The sequence below is a fragment of the Homalodisca vitripennis genome, chromosome 8 (genome assembly GCF_021130785.1).
Source record: "Homalodisca vitripennis isolate AUS2020 chromosome 8, UT_GWSS_2.1, whole genome shotgun sequence".
In the NCBI taxonomy this organism is placed as follows: Eukaryota; Metazoa; Arthropoda; class Insecta; order Hemiptera; family Cicadellidae; genus Homalodisca; species Homalodisca vitripennis.
In genome coordinates this window covers 107,579,708-107,602,693 of record NC_060214.1, presented here as the reverse complement: position 1 = coordinate 107,602,693, position 22,986 = coordinate 107,579,708, and the positions used below count along the sequence as shown (strand labels likewise).

At 33.7% G+C, this 22,986-nt stretch overlaps 1 protein-coding gene across 1 annotated transcript in view; it reads left to right on the top strand.

Moving 5' to 3' along the window:
- The window catches only part of LOC124368310 (transcription elongation factor SPT6), a 30,521-nt gene that overhangs the window by 6,287 nt on the left and 1,248 nt on the right, over window positions 1-22,986 (top strand). The window contains exons 5-30 of the mRNA XM_046825584.1: window positions 813-956; window positions 1,238-1,346; window positions 1,919-2,059; window positions 2,733-2,921; window positions 3,546-3,688; window positions 4,166-4,440; window positions 5,359-5,488; window positions 5,640-5,819; window positions 6,020-6,185; window positions 6,671-6,907; window positions 7,512-7,667; window positions 8,208-8,420; window positions 8,636-8,773; window positions 9,336-9,631; window positions 10,506-10,707; window positions 11,816-11,990; window positions 12,103-12,224; window positions 13,078-13,325; window positions 14,385-14,589; window positions 15,421-15,732; window positions 16,779-17,028; window positions 17,373-17,509; window positions 18,197-18,399; window positions 21,157-21,270; window positions 21,720-21,823; window positions 22,335-22,545. Coding sequence (XP_046681540.1) covers window positions 813-956; window positions 1,238-1,346; window positions 1,919-2,059; window positions 2,733-2,921; window positions 3,546-3,688; window positions 4,166-4,440; window positions 5,359-5,488; window positions 5,640-5,819; window positions 6,020-6,185; window positions 6,671-6,907; window positions 7,512-7,667; window positions 8,208-8,420; window positions 8,636-8,773; window positions 9,336-9,631; window positions 10,506-10,707; window positions 11,816-11,990; window positions 12,103-12,224; window positions 13,078-13,325; window positions 14,385-14,589; window positions 15,421-15,732; window positions 16,779-17,028; window positions 17,373-17,509; window positions 18,197-18,399; window positions 21,157-21,270; window positions 21,720-21,823; window positions 22,335-22,540 — 4,795 coding nt within the window. The 3' untranslated portion in view covers window positions 22,541-22,545. The remainder of the gene's footprint in view (window positions 1-812; window positions 957-1,237; window positions 1,347-1,918; window positions 2,060-2,732; window positions 2,922-3,545; window positions 3,689-4,165; window positions 4,441-5,358; window positions 5,489-5,639; window positions 5,820-6,019; window positions 6,186-6,670; window positions 6,908-7,511; window positions 7,668-8,207; window positions 8,421-8,635; window positions 8,774-9,335; window positions 9,632-10,505; window positions 10,708-11,815; window positions 11,991-12,102; window positions 12,225-13,077; window positions 13,326-14,384; window positions 14,590-15,420; window positions 15,733-16,778; window positions 17,029-17,372; window positions 17,510-18,196; window positions 18,400-21,156; window positions 21,271-21,719; window positions 21,824-22,334; window positions 22,546-22,986) is intronic.

Here is a 22,986-nt window from a genome sequence, read left to right as displayed (position 1 = left end):
ACTGTCAGAGCTTTATTTTCTAGATTATGTTTAGGAATTATTTTTCTGTGTTTTAACTTACAGTATATTTAAAATATGGATTTAAAATTTATAAAATGAGATTGAGTAAAAAGATATTTATTTAAATATGAAAATGTACATTATTTATAATATTGGTTAATTTATTTGTCTAACATGCATTCTTTTATTGACTATTGTTTTATTGACATCAGTTATATCAATTATAAAAAGTCAATGAAAATAGATTTAAAAACATCATTTACATTTATAAACTGGTACATTTAACTTAAAATGTATTTAAAGATATCTTTACTACAACTTCACATATAAAAGCAACAAATATGTGACAAACGGCAGGAAAATAAATGGCAGGATATGTATGAATGATGACAGGACTTGCATGAGTGATGACAGGACTTGTATGAGTGATGACAGGACTTGTATGAGTGATGACTGGACTTGTATGAGTGATGACTGGACTTGTATGAATGATGACAAATTGTATGTATGAATGATGAAAAATTGTGCTGTATCTAAAGACAGCAGCTTAATTCAAGAAAATCACAACAAAGTCTATATTGCAGACTAATTTTGAGCACTCACGACAAGAGGCGGGCTGAGCGCAGCTTAACGCTTTTAGCTGTTTTTGTAGAAAAATAGTAGTAATTAAACTCATGAAAAACATAATAATTAAACTTCCAGTAAATTACCAAAATAAATCTTACATATTTACTTTCAGACCCTTAGTAGGCAGGAATATTTTGAATGGGTAAATGGCTTTATTGCAAATAATGGTTTATTTGACGTTTCAGAGCCCTACAAGAGGCACAAGATATTTTCGGTGTGGACTTCGACTATGAGGAGTTTGACAAGTATGGGGAAGAGGACTACGATGAGGATGATGAGGATGAAGATGAGTATGCAGATGAAGAAGGATTGGAGGACACAGAACGAAGGTACTGTACAATCGGACATCTTAGTACTGTAATTACCTATACTTATTAATTCTCTGTTGACAAAAGTTTTTTAAACAACAAGTAATTTTGTAACAATACATAATTTTATGTGATTCAGAACTTTAAAGCTGCTTGTAGTTTATCGTAAAACAATAAGTTTCCATCATATAAATTCAAAAAATTAATATGAAGTTACTTTATGCCACAATTCAAATCTCTGATTAAATCTAATATTTTTTTAACACAATAATTTTAATTTATATGTTTGCTTTACTTTTCAGGAGAAAGCCAAAGAAAGCAGCCAAAAAGAAGCAGACTAGGAAATCAATATTTGAAATTTATGAACCCAGTGAATTGAAGAGAGGTCATTTCACAGATCTGGATAATGAGGTAAGTTATATTCCATAACATGTAGAAAAAATATTTTAATTAATTTTGAGAAAAAATTTTTTCGAGAAAGTTTAAAGAATTGTGTGTTGCTAAAAGAATTTATTTATTTAGAGTCAAATAATAAGCATTAAGAATTCCAAACCCTGGGTTGGACATTAAAACATTTGGCAAGAATCCTAAAATACTAGTAAAGTCTGTACAATAATCCCTTATGATCTTTAAGTAGATCCAGGGATGTGATCTATCTGTCGTATTACATAAATAGTGTTAAATAACCCTTTTTCCCAACAAATAATACTTATAACAGTTTTGTCTTTTTAGCTTCTTGTATCAGAATTTTGTTCTTCACTGTCCCTTCACAATTTTATAATACAAAAATAGTGAGATTACAAAGATCTCAAAAAGTTATTTGTTTTATTTGTAACAATTTTTAAATGTCAGGGTGGTTGGAAAGATTTGTTAATTCAAAAATTAAAAAAAATCTTTTTATAAATAAGTAGTCTCAGTTCAAGTGAGAAATGTGTGCTTGAATTTCCTTGGGTGGATTGTAAACGTATGTGATTGTTGTATAGATACGTAACACCGACGTACCGGAGAGGATGCAGTTGCGGGATATCCCGGTGACTCCAACTACAGAAGGCTCGGATGAGCTGGACAAGGAGGCTGACTGGATATACAAGCAAGCCTTCTGCAAGACTACTATCTCCAGCCAGGTATGAGCAGACTCTCTGTCTTGTGAAAACTTTCTCTTAATGTTCTGCAGAAAGTGTCATATTTTATATGAAAATACATTCCCTATTTGATGAGGTAACAAGTATTTACATGTCCTCCGAAGTAAAAGTTACAGAGGTTCAACTTAATATTAAAATGAATAGCTTGAGTCGATATTTAATTTTATTCTGTCTCAGAATTCTTTAGAAGGCAAGGATATCAAGGAAGTTTTGAAATTTGTGAATTCTGAATTGAGATTGTAAGATATGAAACCGGTTGAACTTTTCAAAAACAATTTTTTTAAATTTCTTATTCCCAAGAAATAGAAAATAAATTTAACTTTGACAAAAACTTTGAATTTAAAAAAATGTCTAAATGCACGCTAATTGAATCATGGGCAAATTTTTATCAGTGTTTTAAGGAATAAAGGCTAGGAAATATCATAAAGTAAAGGCCATAATCTACTGTTATCATGAGTACTATTCACGAACAGTTATTAGTGAAGCAATGTTTTTGCCTTAAATTCAACAGATTGAATTTAAGGCAAATTCCACTAGTTCGGACCAGTTACATAAATCTCATTAATGTTATTTTATATAATGGTTTTCCATTTTGTACCCTTAAATTATGATAATTCAATAATTAGAAATTAAATGCAATTGTGTACATTAACAGGACATGCCGACGGAAGTCCGAGACAGGCAGAGACGTGGGCCGCAGATGGTCGGCAAGATCAAGAAGGCATTAGATTTCATGCGGAACCAGCACCTGGAGGTACCCTTTATCGCCTTCTACCGCAAGGAGTATGTGCAACCAGAGTTGACTATCAATGATCTCTGGCGTGTTTACAAGTTTGATGCTAAGGTAAGATCATCTAGTTGATGTTCGTGTTCAGTTGTGTGAGGAGATGTCAATGGAGAATATGACAAAGTGGTCAATGAGGCCTTCTAATTAAAATTTTCTGTCAGTGTTCAGGGCTACTTAATTTCAAAATTTTCATTTTTTTGAATTCCAAAGGTGTGAGGGATTGTCCTTAATGATCTTGAACAAAACTGTTGAAAAATAAAAAAGTAGTAGCTCAAACTTTGTAATGGTACAATGCTTTCTCTTTAATTTTTGAACTCTTACATAGATAAATAAAGATTTCATAAATATTATATTATTATATATAATCCTTGTATTGTTACTTTTTTGTTTCATTTTTATGTAAATAGTAGTTAGCATTAATGAAAAGTAGAGTTCATGGAGTAAAACAAAGTAGAGTAACACAAGTAAATACATTTTTTATACTTAATATTTGATGTTACTTAAAATTTCAAAATGTTAGTAAGAAAAATAGTATGATCACAATCATCACAATCTCCATTAGGTTATGTGCACACCTATATATTCTGTGATTGCTAATATTCATTCTGCTTCAATAGGTTCAAAGGGTTTGTTTATTCTCATGAATTTGTACTCTTTTTATTATACTAACCAATGTTGCAGTGGTGCCAACTGAGGAGTCGTAAGCTAACGCTGATCAGCCTGTTTGAAAAGATGAGGGATTACCAGGCAGAACAACTAATGAAAGATCTGGATGCAACTATACCCGATGGTGTGCGAATTGTCAGGGATGAAGACATTGACAGGTAAATACTGAATACCAAACATGAGAATTTCTTTATATACAAAGTTAGTTTACAAATTTTAAGTTAATAGTGAATGAATTTATAAAAAATTAACATTTTGTATTTGACGTGTGCAAACTGTAAAAGGCAATTGTACTTTACAGTTTTTTTTTGTACAATAGAATTTAGATTTTTGTTTCTACCAATACTTTTGGTCTTTGTGATGTAATGTGTATAAATGACAGGATTTTGATTTGGTATGTATGAAGTACAGAAGTATTACCCAGTTTGGGATTAACTGATAGAGAGGACTCTGTAGTCTTAACTTTTTAACTTTTACTGTAACGTTTTTAAATTCATAATTGCTCCTTCGCGATAAATATTGTTGATTCTAACAACTTATTTTGTAAATAGTATCTGAATTGGCTGAAGTGCTAGGACTTAATGTCTGGCTTAGTAGTAATCTTGACATCACCAGTTTATTCTTGTCTGTGGCAGGTTACGAGCAGTGCAGACAACCGAGGAGCTGAAGGATGTTCACCTCCACTTTCTGCTGTATTACGGCCACGAGGTGCCAGCGATGCAGGAGGCTGTGAGAGCCAAGGAGAGGGCGATTGAAGCGGAGGCACGTAGAGCGCGGCGTAGGGAGGAGCAGGGGGAGGATGGAGGCGAGGATGATGTGGAAGAAGTGGACCCTCCTGCACCTCCGCCCGACACAGTCAAACAAGCTGTCCGCTCCGGCCCCTATGCCATGTGTCGCAAGGCTGGTATAGGTAAGTGCAGTGTTGTAAGGTTTTTAAGTGGTGATGGATATTACATTAGTTGATTTTTTAGAGCTCAATTATTTTATAAAATGTATTCATACATCCATTAAGTTTTTGAAAATATTAAAATTGTCTAACTGATTGAGGTTTTGTGTTTCAAATAATATATTGGACAATGGAGTTTTTAAGCAAATTCATATTTATTCAAAAAGTTTTAAAACATTTCATGTATCTTAAACTTGCTTTCAAAAGATTTTCTTTCTTTTTCTGGGTGTTAGTAAAAAATTGTTGCCTTTTTAATTTTGAAATTATTAATGTATTGTAAATACCTATCATATCCATCACTGTAATACTCAACATCTCCAATATCCAGCCTAATGACAAACAATAAGAATTTTTGTAACTGATGTATGATTGTGAACGTGTATAAGCTTGGTCACTTTTATCCACACATAGCCGAAGGGGCAGGGGCTAGAGAGAAAGAGATAAAGCCTTTATTCCCATTTCCAACAACTTTTAGTTATGATGGCTTTGCCATAACCGTGACTTCATTTCTTTCATGTGCTGTATTCTTTATATTTTTATTTTCTTGGCTTAAAGGAGTGAGGGCATAGGCTACAACTGATGAGCTCCTGAGTGTATATATTGAGCGTAGTGCTGCTGGTAACTTACCAGTATGCTTGTTACTCCCAAAAGGATTAAATTTCTTTCAGTTAGTCTGAGGCATTGACGCATTACATGCATGAATATTAGGCCACTATATTGACTCGTCGAGTAACTTGCATTTATATAGATTTTTCTATCTCAAGCCCATTTGGTTTGATTTTGATGATCGTTAAAGCAGACTCATCTATGAAGTAAATTTTAGGGTTTGATTGGACTTTGGTAGTTATGGTCTATTACAAAGGGTGTTGTTATGTTTGACAGATGCATTCGCCAAGAGGTTTGGTCTGACTCCTGACCAGTTTGGCGAGAACCTCCGTGACAACTACCAGAGGCATGAGGTGGAACAGGAGTCTGTGGCCCCTCTGGAACTGGCAAAGGAATACGTTTCCAGGTGAGTTTAAATTAAAAATTGAATTTGAATTATGAAAAATAGTTTTTCAAGTTTAATTACTAACAGAAATTTTAAGGTTTAAGATATCCTTTCATCATAGTTGTTTTTATGCACATTATCGATAAATTATTAATTTTGTGCGTCATTTCAGCAAGTTTGTGACACCTGAAGATGCATTGCGTGCAGCAAAGTACATGGTCGCAATGCAGATTGCACGTGATCCCCTTGTGCGCAATTGTGTGAGAGAAACTTTCTTTGAGAGGGCAAAAATAGATATTTCACCAACCAAAAGAGGATTGAAAGAAATCGATGAAAACCATCCTTGTTACAGGTCAGTAATGTAATGATTAAGAAGAAATTACTGAAATTCTTATACTTTATAGAACAAAAAAATAATATTGTCTTGATAAATTATCAATTGTATACTTAACTAGCCTCCGTTTACTGGTGGGGAATAATGATTGAGTTTAGCGCAAGTAAATTATAAATGTTTTTATGTAAATTTCATCATTTTGTCTCAATTCTTTACAGTTTGAAATATGTGAAAGGGAAGCCGGTGCGTGATCTCACTGCTGATATGTTTTTGAAACTGACGATAGCAGAGAGTGATAAGCTGATAACGATGGCCATCAGTGACCACATCGAGGGTATCACAACTAACTCTTACTTGGAGGAAGCCAAACAACTGTATTATAAGGTAATTATTAATGTATTCGCATCTAATTCTCTTGGTGAAAGTTAGCAAAACAAAAGAGGAATGTTGTTTTCCGACCATGAAGTGTTGTTGCTTTTGATATGCTCATTTGAGTTGTGAAAATATTTTATATAAACATTGTTTATAATTAATTATAAATTTACTGAATAATACAAATTGTTATAATAAATAAAATCATTGTTAACCTAATTTCATTAGCAATGAGTTTAAAGAAAAGATTTGTTGTTTTTAAGTAAAATGTGTTTTTATGACTTGTTAAAAAAAAATCTTTAAAATCTAAGAATTTATATTTTACATCAAGTTAAAATTTAACTGACCTTATATGGGTAATTACAATTTTTTAAACAAGACGTATATATGTATTAGATATTATTCATGGTTTGATTGTTAAATCAACTTCACAAATTGAACTTAAAATGCTTAATATCAATGCATGGTGAATCTGAAAATATTATGTTGTTTTGTAGGACGAGTTCAGCAAAAACGTCCAGGACTGGAATACGTTGCGTGTGGAGTGTGTGGAGACTGCCCTACGTAAGATGTTGTTGCCTGATCTCAAGAAAGAACTGCGCATGCACTTGCTGGACGAGGCCAAGGAGAGTGTGTTGAAGGCGTGTTGCCGCAAGCTGTACAACTGGATCAAGGTGGCGCCTCTCACCGTCGACTTTGGTGATGAAGATGACGAAGAATGGGACACCAGCAAGGTAGGCATTCCTGTCTTTTGTGAGCAATATCAATTTTTATTACAAAGGTTTGAGAAATTCTCATTGAAATTCATGTAAATATGAAGAAGTAGTAATAAATTAATCTTTTTTAAGAGCTAGCGGTACTGAAACTGTAACGACCCTGAGTTTTACTCGATAAGAGCAATGTTGACACTTGTTAACATGTTAATAACATAATTCACCACTAGAATTCTCACGATCTATTAATTAGCTTATTAGCAAAGCGGAAGCTGTTGGTTTGTTTTGCAAAATTCTAATCGACTTTTTCAGTTACATGACACGTGGCTATGTTGAAAAGAGCCATTGTAAAATGCATTTATATTTATATATTAGGTTAGATAAATATTTCTTTAGGTTAGATTGTTTGCAATAAAACATAATTGTGTAAACTTTTTTTAAACATATACTTCTTGAATATTTCAATTTTCTACAGAATTAAACAATTTTGAACTTAAAAGAAAGAAGAAACAAGACAAATGCAGTTTACGTTAGCATTTTTTTCCATATATTTAATAGTTTTTACTGATGGTTTTTTAAAATTAATTTTTAAAGAGGCATTTAACTAATGTGTGGATGGTTACAGGGACTGCGGATGATGGCTATTGCATATGTTCCGGACTACTCACAAGCTGCATTCGCTTGTCTGATTGCTCCAGATGGAGAATGTACAGACCACCTGCGACTTCCACATCTACTCAAACGCAAGAACTCCTATAGGGAAGACGAGAAAATACTTAAGGTAAGTCCTAAGTACAGTATTACAAATATTTAGTACTACCTCGCTGTACTGCAGTGGGGTACATGTGATTTACCTTTTAAAGAATTATATTAAAATAACTGAAATATGATTAAATTCAACTATATAGGTTACCATATTGATAGAATGAGTATAATGTATTTCTATTTCTAATTAGCCAGGTAAAATTTACAATGCTGTAAATTACGACTTTCATCGAGAAGAAAGTTCCTAATTACAAAGTGAATAAAAAAATTATTACATTTGTTGGGAGTTTGGTTCATTTATGTTTCTTTGCAAATCTAGAATTGTCAGCCTTTTTATGAGATGCTGTGCAATTTAGGATCTTTCTTTAATAGAGATAAAAGGAGCAATCACTAAAATTTAAAACCATAAGTAAAATTTTGGTTTTTATACAAATTTAAATATTGGTTTGTTTGAATAATTGTAATAATAATAATAACTTATTTTAATAAGCTCTGAACTTTTAGTTTGCATTTGAAAACTATATCTTTACCATTCCCTTTCTCTTGTCCGTCACAGGAAGCTGACTTGCTAGCCTTGCGCAACTTCATATTGACCAAGAAACCGCACGCGGTGGTGGTGGGAGGAGAGTCACGAGATGCCATCATGGTGTCTACGGATATCAAGGACATTGTCAACACCCTTGTGGAGGACGAGCAGTTCCCTCAGATACCATGCGAGATCATGGACAACGAGTTCGCCAAGGTCTACGCCAACTCAATCAAAGGCGAGGTAATATGTCACTTATCTGTCAGAAACAATTTAATTAATGGAGTTCAAAAAGTTATAAAAACAAAATTAAATTTTATGGCAGAAAATTTTTCAAGTTCATTGATTTTCTATAATGTCAATTTTTTGTGGGCTACCAAACTCACTAATTCATTAACAAATGAAGATGTAATGAACTTTTCTGTTTTGAAGTGAATCAATGTGGATCCTTGTTTCAGAACGACTTCAGGGACTACCCTATGCTTCTGCGACAGGCGATATCTCTGGCTCGCAGGATGCAAGACCCACTCGTGGAGTTTTCACAGCTATGTACATCGGACGAGGAGATAATGTGTCTACGCTACCACCCGCTGCAGGTTAGATACCATACAATTTATCAGATGAGACATGCAAATTTTCTCATTCACCCAATAACTAGATCTCATTTCAGATTGGAGCATGTGTACTGGCATGCTAACTACAAATTTGGTCTCAAGTTGGGATTAGAATCTTGTTTTTTCTATTTGTCTGTAACTACAGGTTATTTGCTGTAGTCTACTTGATCCTGGTGTTTCTTTTGCCACATCAGAAATGATCACAAACCTAATTTTTAAAATTTAAAAATATTGTTAGTGATTTAGAAGTCAGATTTTAAACATATAATGGTTTTAGATTGTTTAATTACTGTAATGGAAAATTAAGGGTTAAATTAAAATTGAATTAGTCGTTTTTTTTTTTTTTTTTTTTTTTTTTTGTTTTTGTTTTTTTTTTTTGTGGTAACCTACTAAATTTTGCTGCTAATGGAAAAATTAGTATAAAAAATTAAAATGTTCTACAATTGTTCTAATTTATTGTTTAGTGAAACAAGTTTCAGAAGGATTTAGTTATTGTATATTTTATACTCTTTCTCGAGTATTAACTCAGTAAACTTGTGTGCAGGATCATCTAAACCGGGACGAACTGCTGGAAGCATTGAACCTGGAGTTTGTAAACCGCACAAACGAAGTTGGTGTCGACATAAATGCTATAGTGGCGAACGTGTACAGCGGCAACCTGGTGCAGTTTGTGTGCGGGTTGGGGCCGCGTAAGGGAGCTGCTCTCATCAAACTTCTCAAACAGACAAACCAGAGGCTGGAGAACCGGACACAACTTGTCACCGCATGTCACATGGGTCCCAATGTCTTCATCAACTGCGTCGGCTTCATCAAGATAGACACCAATGCCTTGGGCGACAGGTAGGACACTCAACGGTCCAGGAACTTAAGTTCTGTATTATGCTGTTTAGGTGAAATGCCACTCACCCTTGCAATATTTTTTTGTAGTATCAGACTTTGGGTGCTGTGTGTAGATTAATACGATAGGTGAGCCGCTTTGAAAGCGACCTGTTAAGTGAACGGTGCTGGGGGGGGAGGGGAGTGAGAGATGTGGAGAGGAAGAAGCGTGAACCACTTTACCACTCGTAGGGTTAGTATTATATATAACTGCTGTTTTACAAACCCAGTAATTATACTAACATATTAATCAAACAGATGCAATGGACTATTCTTAACATTAATAATATTTGTTATTCCATAACAACGAGAATCACAAAAAATAGCGTGATGCTCCAAAACACCAACGCAGGGAAGCAAAGCATTCGGTTCCCACTTGTGTCTTGTAGAGGAAATAGATCGAGCAGTGAAAGAGGGGTGGCGGTAGGCATGGTCGAGCTCCTGCTCCTCCTATGTGTGCAAGAAATCTTCGCACAGGTCACTTTCAAAGCGACTTATCTATAGTTAAGTTTAGCTGCTTTCCTACAGTGTGATAATAACGGTCAATAAATCTATGATGCTGGTGAATAAGTCAATTTTCGAATAAGTACAACTTGTTTGATTTATGTATTAATTTGAATTTCCAGAACCTTATTTTTGAGGATTTCACCGCCCACTAAGGCAACTAGGTATTTTTATGTTTTTACTGATGTATATGAGTGTATTTATTTTGATGTGTTAATGCACACGATCAGGCAATTAATATTTTAAAGAATAGGTTCCTAAAATTTAAAAGGTTTTCCTTAGAGCCTGGAATGAAAAGTTAGCGAAGAAATTAATCTGAAATTAATATTTTTAGTACTGAGGCATATGTGGAGGTGTTAGACGGCTCACGAGTGCACCCCCAGACATACGAGTGGGCCCGGAAGATGGCCGTGGATGCACTTGAGTATGATGATGAGGATGCCAACCCTGCAGGAGCCCTGGAAGAGATTCTGGAGGCTCCAGAGCGACTGAAGGACTTGGACTTGGATGCTTTTGCTGAAGAATTAGAGAGACAGGTAAAAACTGAGTTTAATCAAAAAATGGTGTTATATAGCTAATAACTATTTACTCTGTAGTTTGCTGTATACTTTTAGAATTCTTGAGAAAATTAAAATTTAAAATTAGAATCAGTCATGCCCCACTCTGTGTATTCTATAGGTAGAGAGACATGTGCTTTACATAAATAATGCAATTTTTGTATGTGTACAATCAAGGTCAGCCTATAATACAGGCTGGAGTCCTAATAATATGACGTCAAAAGACCTGTCCGACAGCTCTAATTCATTCAGTGGGAATAAACAAATGCTCTGTCTCATAATTGTTAATATTTTAAATTATTTTTTGCAATTAAAGATAATTAAATGCCATACTTCCAAGAGACAATTTTGCCTTCTTAAGTAGTTAGATTAGTAAAATCTCTTTTCTTTTATTTTCTTATAATACATTTTTTTTAATATTATATTTTAAAGTGACTCATGTCTTTTGTAAACCTTATGCAACAAAAGAGTTTGTAACAGACAACTAATAATAACAGATCATTCTTGCGGTTATAATCAATCAGCTGTGATAATTACGTGAGGGAATGCACAGAATACTCCTCATCACAAAACAATGGTAAAAAGAATTTTAGCATTGTGTAATACAAACACCTCACTGTGACTTGTTTAATTCTGTAGCAGTCTGTGCACATTTTAATGTAGATGTAAGAAAATACAGCTTAAAAACTGTCATTGTGATGGATGTTAATTTATTGAATATTGAAAAGGCAGGTTAGTATGGGGAAGTAAAGAATTTCTTTAACATGGTTTTCAGTGTATTATTCAACAATGTGGGATTTTTGTTGAAAATTGTTAATAAGGTGCCAGAAGCTTCCTCTTAATTGTGAGTTTACTTGATCCTATCCTTAATTTTAAAATGCTAAATAGCTCTGACTGTGAAGTAGGAGGAGATTTTTATATTAACTCTAATCATTATTCTCAGAAAACAGGCCTGTTTGCTGCTAATAACGTTTTGCAATAGAACTGACCATTTACTAATATGTAAAGGGTTGCTAATAAATCAGGTAACTTTCTGTAGATTTTGTCGAATTACATCAAGAAGTTAATAATATAATTTTGTTCTCAGGGCTTTGGCAACAAAAGCATCACACTGTACGACATCAGAGCCGAGTTGAATCACCGCTACAAGGATCTCAGGCAGCCTTACCAACCTCCCAACTCAATGGAAATGTTCAACATGCTCACACACGAGTCGCCAGAAACTTTCTACATCGGGAAGATGATCCAAGCCACGGTCACAGGTATGTGTTAAGTTCGACGGCAGTTTCAGTGATTAAATCCTTAATTACTAACAACTATCTTATTCAAAGAATTGTAATAAATTATTATAATAAATTCTGCAATATTTTTCAGGAATCACGCACAGAAAACCGGAGGGTGACCAGCTAGATCAGGCGAACCCTGTCAGGAAAGAGGATACAGGGTTGTGGCAGTGTCCGTTCTGTCTTAAAAACGACTTTCCCGAGCTCTCAGAGGTTGGTTCTGTGCATTTTATGGAACTAAGTTAGTTCCAGATACGTAGTGGATTCAGATATGGATCTGACTGCATTCACTGATAGCAAACAAACTGTTTATGTGATTTAGAATATCACATCACTATTTACAATAATTAAATTTCTCAATTTTTTATATTTTTGCCACTTTGGATTGGAATGGATGTAGAAAAATATAGCCAAAATGTAAATCTGTTTTTGTTATCAAAACTGTTGTAGTTTACACTTAGTTTGCCAATCAGCATACTACCTACTGTTTGGTTTTGACTTGTTAAATCTGTACTGCACATTTTTTAAATGTGCATTTGGGTATTTAATATTCAGTATTGCTGATTGTCTGAGCATTAGTGTAGCTTATCACTCGAGGGGCTGGAAAAATTTAATTTTTCTGTCCACACAATATATCGAGAACAAGTTTACCTATAGAGGACATTTTGCATGAAGCCTCAGTTCTATATAAGCAACATCGAGTTCGATGATGGTGCATAACACTGTATGGATTTGGCTGAGCATTAGCGAATATTTTTACATCTGTCTTTTGGGTAATCATGATGTCAAAGATATAATTGCAAAATAAATAAATTTATAAACAAACAAAGTACAATCATAACATTTTAACATGTAAGTAGTAAACATTTTTGTTGGTAACAAAGTGAGCTTTAGACTTGAAAATTTGCATACAATCTCAGTGAACTGTAGTTAGATATAGATGACAAGATACATATATACCTTTGCTCTATGTCAGCCAGGATCGCTTGGATATTTTGAATTGAGTTAGTGATTCAAACTGAAACAACATCGATTACACAATACATCATACGATTTTTCATTACAGGTATGGAACCATTTCGACGCGGGAGGATGTCCAGGCCAGGCAACTGGCGTGAGGATACGGCTGGACAACGGCATCACCGGTTACATCCACATCAAGAATCTGTCAGACAAGCACGTGACAGACCCTGAGGAGAGGGTGAGTCGGGGGCAGATGATACACTGTCGTATCACCAAGATAGACGTAGAGCGGTTCTCCATAGACGCCACCTCTAAGAGCTCAGATCTCCTCGACAAGAACCATGAATGGAGGTATATATTTGTTTTATTATCCTATAAATAAAATAGATCTATTGCTAAAATAACACAAAATACATATTGTGTGTTACAAACTGGTACATTGTCAGAAATTAACTATTTCGAGAAAATTGACAATTTAATTTATGCTAAGTTAAATAAAACTGAGATTGTAATTTGTGATGCTCTAAGGGGCATATTAAATTAAATGGGTGTGTGCAATAATTCAAAATTTAATTTAAATACATTTATCACTTCAGTTTTAATTGAAATATTAATTTGTTGACCTATCAGACTATTCTAGTTGTTCTAAAATATTAGAGAAAACTGTTACCAAGTATGATGTAGGCACGGAAATCTTAGGCAACCGTCTTGACTATCATATATAATATTATGTATTCATTACTAAATCTTAGCTTTATAATTATATTGCTGAAGTTAATTCAGTGTAATTTAATTATTACATAGTTGGCCGTTTACATTACAAAATTCAGCAACCTTAACAAATTTACTAAGAAATTCGGAAAATATCAGAAGCTGTTTTATTATCCAAAAAAATTGCATTAACGCTGTTCTTATTTGAAAGCTATTCAGCATTCGATTTGAAGGCATACTATTATCATATCAGATTTCAGTGTTCGATCACCCATAGTATAAGCATAATCATTCCATATTAAACTTCTGTACTGTATGCATTAAAGGACAATTTCAATCCTACTTTGTTTGAACATTGATTTCCCAGAACTCTCTATTCCTTACTTAATTTATAAAAAAAGACTCCAATAATTATTAAATTTTATTTTTGTAAGGCCTTTTGTGTTCAAGTAACACATCATCAGACCCACATAACTGAAATAAAACCCACATAACATTTTATTTCAGCTATGTGGGCCTTATGATGTGTTCCTTGAACACAAAAGGCCTTACAAAAATAAAATTTAATAATTATTGGAGTGGTTGTTTATAAATTAAGTATTATATTCCAATTAGAAAAAGCTGGTAGAATGTATCAATTCCTTTTTAAAAGTGTTTTTAAAACAAATGTTTAAACATAGTATGTTTTTAATATTTCAGACCTCCAAAAGATCCATTTTATGACCATGAGGCTGAGGCGAAGGACATCAAAGTTGAGGAGGATGCTAAGAAGATAAAGCAGCGACAGACGTATATCAAAAGGGTCATAGTGCACCCTGCATTCCACAACATTTCCTTTGTAGAGGCAGAGAAGATCATGGCTAATATGGAACAGGGAGAGTGCATAATACGACCTTCCAGTAAGGTAATTATACAGAAACCAGGTTGTCACTTTCATATATCATCATTGACAAGCCCTCTTTCTTTCCATTTTAAAAATATCAAAATGGTAGTATTTTTTGTTTGTTAGTTGGTGGTTAACTACCATACCATACCATTAGGGGGGTTAATGGATATGGGGAAAAATTCATTTTGTCAAGTGTTAAATAGTTGAAATTGGGAGGTGCATTTTTCTGTTTTGATTATAGTTCAAGATACCCCAATGTGACCTTACAGGGAGGGAGGTTTATAACACACCAAACTCTCTCTTACCACCAATAAAATAACAATAATTTCTTCAAATTATCCTTAAAAAAATCATATTTTTCCTGGTTTTACGTGTTTTGTTTTTTTTTATTGCTTTCAAGTATTGTCACTCCAAAGTTTTAGTTGTCCCCAATTCGTATACAAAGAAGCTATGTTTAGCTTCCCATAGATGTTTTTTATTTAGGGCCTGTTATGACATAGTTTTGCTACTTTGTAGATTTTCAGCTGTGTATCTCATGCTATGATATATCTATCTGAGAATACCGATTGATTTAACTCCTTTCTCTAAACTTGCTCCAATAGCATATCTTCATGCTTTGGTTTAGCATCAGGACTACGTATGGCAAACATGGTACTGAGTTTTAACAGGTTATTGAATTTTTTTAACAGATAACATGGAACAAAAAAAAACACTTCAAAGATCCATCCAAAGAAAGTACAAGTTCTCTTGTACATTTAGATTTGTAAACATGCATGGCTCTAAACAACGTACTGATGTCTTTCTCCCCCAAGTTTATAGTCTTGTTGAGATAAGACCTGTGATGTACAGGGAGCTGATCACCTGACGGTGACATGGAAGGTGGCGGACGGGATCTACCAGCACATCGACGTGCGTGAAGAGAACAAGGAGAATGCTTTCTCACTTGGCCAGTCGTTGTGGATTGGCAACGAAGAGTTTGAGGATCTGGACGAGATCATCGCCAGGCATGTCAACCCCATGGCGGCGCACGCTAGAGACCTGTTCTCATTCCGCTACTACAAGGATACTGAAGGCGGTCTTAAAGATAAGGCAGAAGAGTTCCTAAAGGAGGAGAAGAAGAAGAATCCTCAGAAAATACACTATATTATATCTGTCTCTAAGGTAGGTTGTGTGGAGACTAGGAGTATGCAAATTAAATGTTTAAGATTTTCACTTGAGCTTTCTATAATTTAGTTTGGATTCAAATACTACATGAAAAATAACTGATAAGGGAAGCAAGTGGCAATGTCCGTAAATAACACCATTAGTACTACCAAAAACCATTTAAATAGCACTTTTACTGCTAATACTGCTAGTACCATTTAAATTTGTAATTTGTTTACTTCCAGAACGTTGTCTGTTTCCCTTTTAATTATGTATTGTATTAATACACAGTGAAAATTCTCCCAAAAGTTAACAAATCTGAAATGTTCTTTTAATTTTTATGTAGCTTTGTGAAAATTGTTTCAAGTTGTGCTTTAAATAATTAAAATAGTATTAGCCCAAAAAATGTGAACACATTTAATTCTTTATGTATGTGTCTACAAACAACTTTTTTGGCAACTATACACTCATAATTTATAGAGGTGTGTTTTGTTGCAAAATACATTTGGTTGTTTTAAATAAGTGAGGTCAACAGTTATGGTTTTAAATTAGGAAAATGTGTTTTAACTGTCAAAAATTAGATGTAGCTATTATTAATCAACCATCTATATCTAATAATATTTTTTTTAGAATTAGTCTTTTTGAAATCAAAAACTTGCTCATTTGTGGGGTCGTTTTATGATTGAATCTTTGATTTTGAAAGACCTTCTCCTCAATATAAAAATATTATTGAACATTTTTTTGTTAATAGCTACTTTTAATTCCTCCAAGAACCTTTAACCTCTCCAAATGATTGTGTGTGATAGAATATTCTATCTTTCTGTGCCCACTATGTGTTTCCATGAAGGATAAGCCTCACTCACCAAATTAGAAAAGTTTAGGCAGCCATTTGATTTCTTATTAAAATCTTACTTGCCCTCTTTGTCCAAAAATCTTTTTGAAACACTTTTCGCTTTATGGTGTTTTTCATTTTAAAATTAACATCTTTACATGTATCCCAACTTGGGTACCTGCTTTCTTCAAAGTGTTGAATAAAATTCCTTACCGTAATGCTTTTGTTCCAGAACTACCCAGGAAAATTTCTGTTGTCATACCTACCTCGGAACCGTTGTAAACACGAACTGATCACGGTCACACCGGATGGTTTCCGGTTCAGAGGGCAGACGTTCGATACAGTCGGGATGTGCTTCAAGTGGTTCAAAGAACACTTTAGGGATCCCATTCCGGGCACTCCTAGCACTCCCAGGTCCGGGTTGACAACGAACCGAGCGACCACACCTCACCATCCGTTCACTCCAAATGTCAACATCAACAGTAAGTTCGAACGCCACAAAAAACTGTATCAGTGTGTTTTAGTTGATTATAATTTATTCAAAGTTTTACCTGGTAAAAATAATAACTGGTTGTACTAAAAACCAAATTATGAAAACATGTACCTAAAGATCCAAATTTAAATAGCCTAAAGTGATGTTTCTTTTCTGATATACTGATCTATTTATATAAACATGGTTTTTGTTGCAACAATTTGGTTAACCTGTACAGTTTTATATTTCTGCTATGCAAACTACCTAATGATTTTGATTTTCCTTTAGAGTTAAATAACACTAAGAAGAGAGATGGATTTTTATTGTTATTTAAATATTGTTTTGTGGTTGCAGTGAATCCAGAGACTCTGCACAGGGTGGCTCAAAACATGAACCCTCACATGTTGCACAACCTGGCTCAGGTGGCCAGCCAGACTCCCCACTACCCCACCACCCCCGGTGGCTACACCATGCCCACCTACCCCAACACTGTAAGTACAGATTCGTTACTTCTTCACTATCATTGATTTGAGGGCAAGCGCCTTGAAAAGCACATAATTTTAAATCTCTTATCTTGAAAAAATGCTTTTGTGACAGTTCAATGTACTAATTTATTTCTATACCGTAGGAGAGAGATAGTTGACAATTTTTTATATTTAATTTTCATTTGTGCATTGTAGAACTTTAAAAATAATATTTTAAAATATCACTAGAAATAAATATGTTCAAAGTATATCTGGTTGAATGGACAGTGGTGCTATTAGAAAATATAGTGGTTATTACCTTGCAATATATTTGAAGCGTTGTTAGAAGGATTTGCAAATTGAAACAATTTGCAAAAAAAAATAGTCAGAAATATTGATTAAATTTAATTTTAATACTTTGTTTTTGGTTATTCCTTAAATTTTATGAGTCCTGTTTACAATTTTGGAATTATTTAGTTTCATTATATTAGTTTGGAATTAAAAAAATAATAACAGTCATGATTCTTGGACACTCTCCTTAACCCTTCACACGTGCAAGGTTCGTTGTTCATTACGGAGTTGTAGCAAAAGTCACATAATGGTGACATTGGAAATGTGCTATTACAAAAATTGTAATGCTTGCACCAAATTGTACTTTTTGTGTGCACTAGAATTTTGTTTGTTTGTACTGAAATCAAATTTTTTGTGTTATAGCCGTATACACCAACAGCCCAGACGCCGTTCATGACACCGTACCACACGCCCCACCATGTGACACAGACTCCGCGGTACGGCAGCCAGACCCCCATGGGGCCTCCTGCCGCTGCACCTGTGTTCATGCACACCCCCAGCCATCGCACTACACCGTCCCCCTCGCCAACGCCCCCCCAACAGCAGTTCGCTAGGTCCGTCACTGGGTGAGTCTAGTTTTTATAATAATGTTAACACCATTTTTAATTATTTTTATTTGTACATTTTGATTTAACAGGACATATCTTGAAGTGGATAGCATGCCAGTTATTAAAAACATCAGTTCTAAATTAAAATATAAATAAAGTATAAATTATATTTTGTAATAAATCAATGTGTGCGTATTAGAATGTTTACATACAACTTTATACTATATTGATTAATACATCATTGCTGTTCATCTAAGAATACAGTTAACACAATAAAAACACTTCTTGAACAAAAAGCTTTTAACGTTTTCATTAAAAAGCTTTAAAGGAGTTATCTATTTCTTTCACATCAAGTTACATCACGTTAAAACATTCCTTCTGTGAAGGCCATCTTTAGTTAACAGATATCAAACCAAAACTGATTTTGGTTTAACATCTTTTGACCTAAGAATCCACAGCGAGGCCGAAGTATTTCAAAAGTTTCATTGGGCAAGCAATGTTTGTACATGGTGTGAGTTGGAAAACGTAGATGATAGTTGGATTATTGGCGGTGGAAGCCTAGGAATAAAGAACTTCTCCATTAAATAATTGGGTACTCATAAATAATATGATAACACACACACATTTTTGTGGAGATAGAATATGTATGAAAAGAGATCCAGTCTTTTCGATAGAAGTTGTTTTACTGGTATAACCTTATCTATTATTTTCTATGGCTTGTAATATACAATGTTATCTGTTTATATTTTAAACAAGCCAGATTTTTAATGCTGTTATTTTTTAAAGTTAACTGTATTAACAAAAATCTACATGGAAACCAGTGATTATATTTGTTAAACTATTTCTCCACTATTAACATATGTATGTAAGTTGTAACATTTAATAAATACGTCAGAAATTTTTAACCCTTTGAGTGACAACGTCCGATTTTACCGGACGTCAAAAGTTATCTGAAAAGTGCCAATTTCTGATTCTACTGGACGTCAAAAGTTGGCCGAAAAGTGCTAAAATCCGATTTATGGACGTTTAGGAAAAAAAATCACTAAAAATCAAAAACTTTATATTTTTAAAACTAATATCATATTAAATTGTTCATGAAGAACTGTTCTTTTAAAAATAAATTGTTATAGTACACTTCCAATCAATTGACTTTAACGAAAATCAGTCTAGAAGGCACTGACATCAGTCACAGATTGTGACGCATATTTCTCAGTGACTTAAAAGTTGTATAACTCGCTCATTATTGAAGATAATGCTATGAATTTTTCAAGATTTATAGACAATTGAATACTCTTTCCCGTGATATGGATAAAGAAAAGGATATGAATTTTTTTGGTAATGATAATTTGGTTGAAAAATGAAATTTATAAATAAATTCTGGAATTTTTTTAGGTAAGCCCATTTTTTGGTATTCCTAAATTCAATGTTATAGTAACTTTGTTATTTTATGTTAATTAGGCAGAATTTTCAATAGCTTATTAAATAATCAATCTGTGAATTTTTTATTGAAACCTTGCAAAATGTCTTCAAAAGGGCTGGCACTTTTAGGTACACCTACTAGAAACATATCTGGTACTTTTCAGTACACCCACTCAAAGGGTTAAAAATCTGTATAGGTATATGAAAGTCTGAAAGCAGCAGTCAGTAGTGATTGGTTGGTATTTCTCTATTTCAGGACCTCTATCAAGTCCAGTCTGTTGAGTCCCTACTCTCCTACCTGCAGCCTGTACCTCTCCCCTGCCTTCAGCTCCTCACCCTGTAACCCCTCCTGGCCCTCCTCCGCCATCGTCTCCCCTCCCTCTGATTGCAGCCAGTTTTACTGCACCCATTGGTCGGTTGTTGACTCTTACAATTGACTAAATACAATGAGTACTTAAGAGCGTTTGGTCTCTATATTATTCTTACTTTCTTTGTGATTCATTTTGTTGTCCTAATAGAATAAAATTAATTAAGATTTGTTATGGAATCTTAATGTACCTGAAGTTTGACTTTGTTCACACTCTTCTTACACAGATGTTAAAAACAGGTATGCATTAATTAAATGTGTAAATTAATACTTCCATTTAATACCTTAAACAATGTATACTATGATAGAAATTAAAAAAAAATATGACGAATAAGCAAATATTCAAATTAGCTAGCATATTTGAGTTTTAAATTGTTTTGTTCGGTTTGTTTGATGATACTCAATAATAGATAGTGTATTTAGTTACCTTAGTGTTACTGTGAAAAACGTTTTAGATGAAGTGGAAGATGACTTAGGTTGTTAGGTCACAGGTTATTGAAAATAAAAGTTTCTTGAAATTATCATTTAAAGTACACATCGATGAGAATTAGTTGTATTTAAATTTTACAATGCATATTTCTCTTAATGTTGATTTCAATTATCAGAACAATATTAATTTTAATAAAATATACTCCAATTAGCCTAACACTTAAATTGAATCAATTATTTGATGCTTCTAGATTGCTTCTAGATAATCTGTTGTATTATTTGGTCTTTGCTCAAATAATATTTAATTCAAAGGAAATTTACTTTTTTCTTGTCAGTTGTAAAAACTAAGGCATTGTCAGTGTAAATGAAAATGGGCATCTTTATTCTTATCTGTAATTTTTGTTTTATTTTGTGACTTAAAATAACGTTTGCAAGCCTATGTTTCAACAGTAGTAGCATTATAGTTGTAATAGACAAAGCAAAGTGTCTGAGCCCATGTTAACCACTAGTAGCCAGTATAATAGATAACAAAGGTTAATTGGTAACAATGTTTGTGACAGGAGCAACATGCCGTCAGACCCTATGGACTGGCGCAAGGCAGCTGAGGAGTGGGCGAGGCTGAAGCAGCGAGAGAACGCCAACTTAACACCTCGTAGCGGAACACCTCGCCAGGGGTGAGTTTAATTTGTGACAAGTCGTGTGAGCTCATGTTAGAAATACTAGACACTGTCAATAATTCCCTAAAAGTCTTTACTTTCCAAAGTAGTACACAAACGGCTATGTTTTAAAATCTATTTTCAAATTGGAATAATTTGTCATTTTTATTTTTAAGAATAGGGCAACCTTTCTCAATATTTGCTGGGACACCAATGACATTTGAACTTAGGATCTTAGCAAATCTACAATATCAAAATATAAAATGGGAGCTTTGATATCCATTATTTTGTACAAACTATTTGTATTATACAATTTATTATTTTATTCTTCCAAGCATATTTTTATTAAATTGTACAGTCATATGCAGCTATTTTTGTGATATAGAATAACAAATTAAAATGTTGAAACAGAATTCAGTAGCTTAAAACTAAATTAGATTACTTTTTAATAATATTTTTTTATTCAGAGGGTCAACGCCAAGCAGATACGAGGACCGAAGAGGCACGCCACGCAACAACCAGACTACCCGGTCCCCACGCGGTCCTCCCTACAAGCCTTCCCCTCACCACGGTAAGTCGAACCAACTTCAAATAACTGTTTGACATTTTGTTACGACTCATTTCTTTAAATACATTTTTCAGCTATCCTAAGAAAAATGTAGTCATTATTTGTGCATTTTAAGTATTATTTTATATTTTAATTGAAACCTAAATAAAGTGATTTATTAACTATTATTATTTTATGTTAAAGATATTAGTATGTGTCCAAACACTTTTATATATATTTTAAAGGTTACATAGAAAAATATCTCAAATTTAATTGTAATTTATTGTTTCAATGTTAAAAAAGTAAACACTTTACAAAATTACTAAAAGTTATTTGGATATGTATTCATTAATATCTTTAAAACGAGTCATCTCCCATAATGCTACAATGAAAAATAAGGGTGTAAAATGAATGAGGTTCAACATTGTTCTTATGGGAAATAGCTCAAGGTTGTTTCACTACAGCTGACTTTTAAATCAATAAATTTGTTAATATAAAAAGTCTTTAACTAATTTTGGACATGGCTTTGTTGAAGGTTACGAGCAGTCACCACGTGGGTACGATAATACCAAGTCCCCACGACAGCTGCCAGGGTCAGGACCATATGACCCCTTCGGCCTAGGCACCAAGTCCCCACGCTACACGGCGTCACCCCGGTCCACTCCCCGTACCATCAACAGTCCCCGTTCAATGATAGAGAGCTCTATTGGTGACGCCACCCCACTCTACGATGAGAATTAAATAAAGTAATATTTTACTTTAATCACTCCATGTAATTAATTATTTTGTTTCTATTATGACTAAATTATATATTGGTTTTTATTTTATAACATTTTTATTTTAACCCCCAACTAACAATAAGAAACTCCCAGAATGATACACTGGTTTTTGTCTTTGAGCAGCATATTTTTTAGGTATTTTTAAAAAATATGTGCTTAATGCTAAGTAATAAGTGTTATACATCTTTATTTTGTTAGAAACCAGTATGTACTACTTTTTTGGCAGTATCCATATTGGTGTTTGATGAATTCTTTGGGCAAAAGGAATATCAGACAATGATGAGTTGTTGTCACTGTCATTATCAATTTGTTTACAACCAAACTCACATTCCACTGGTTTATAATCATCCACACTACCTGACAACAAATCTGACAAAAATATTATCATGCAGTTCATATGCCTATATG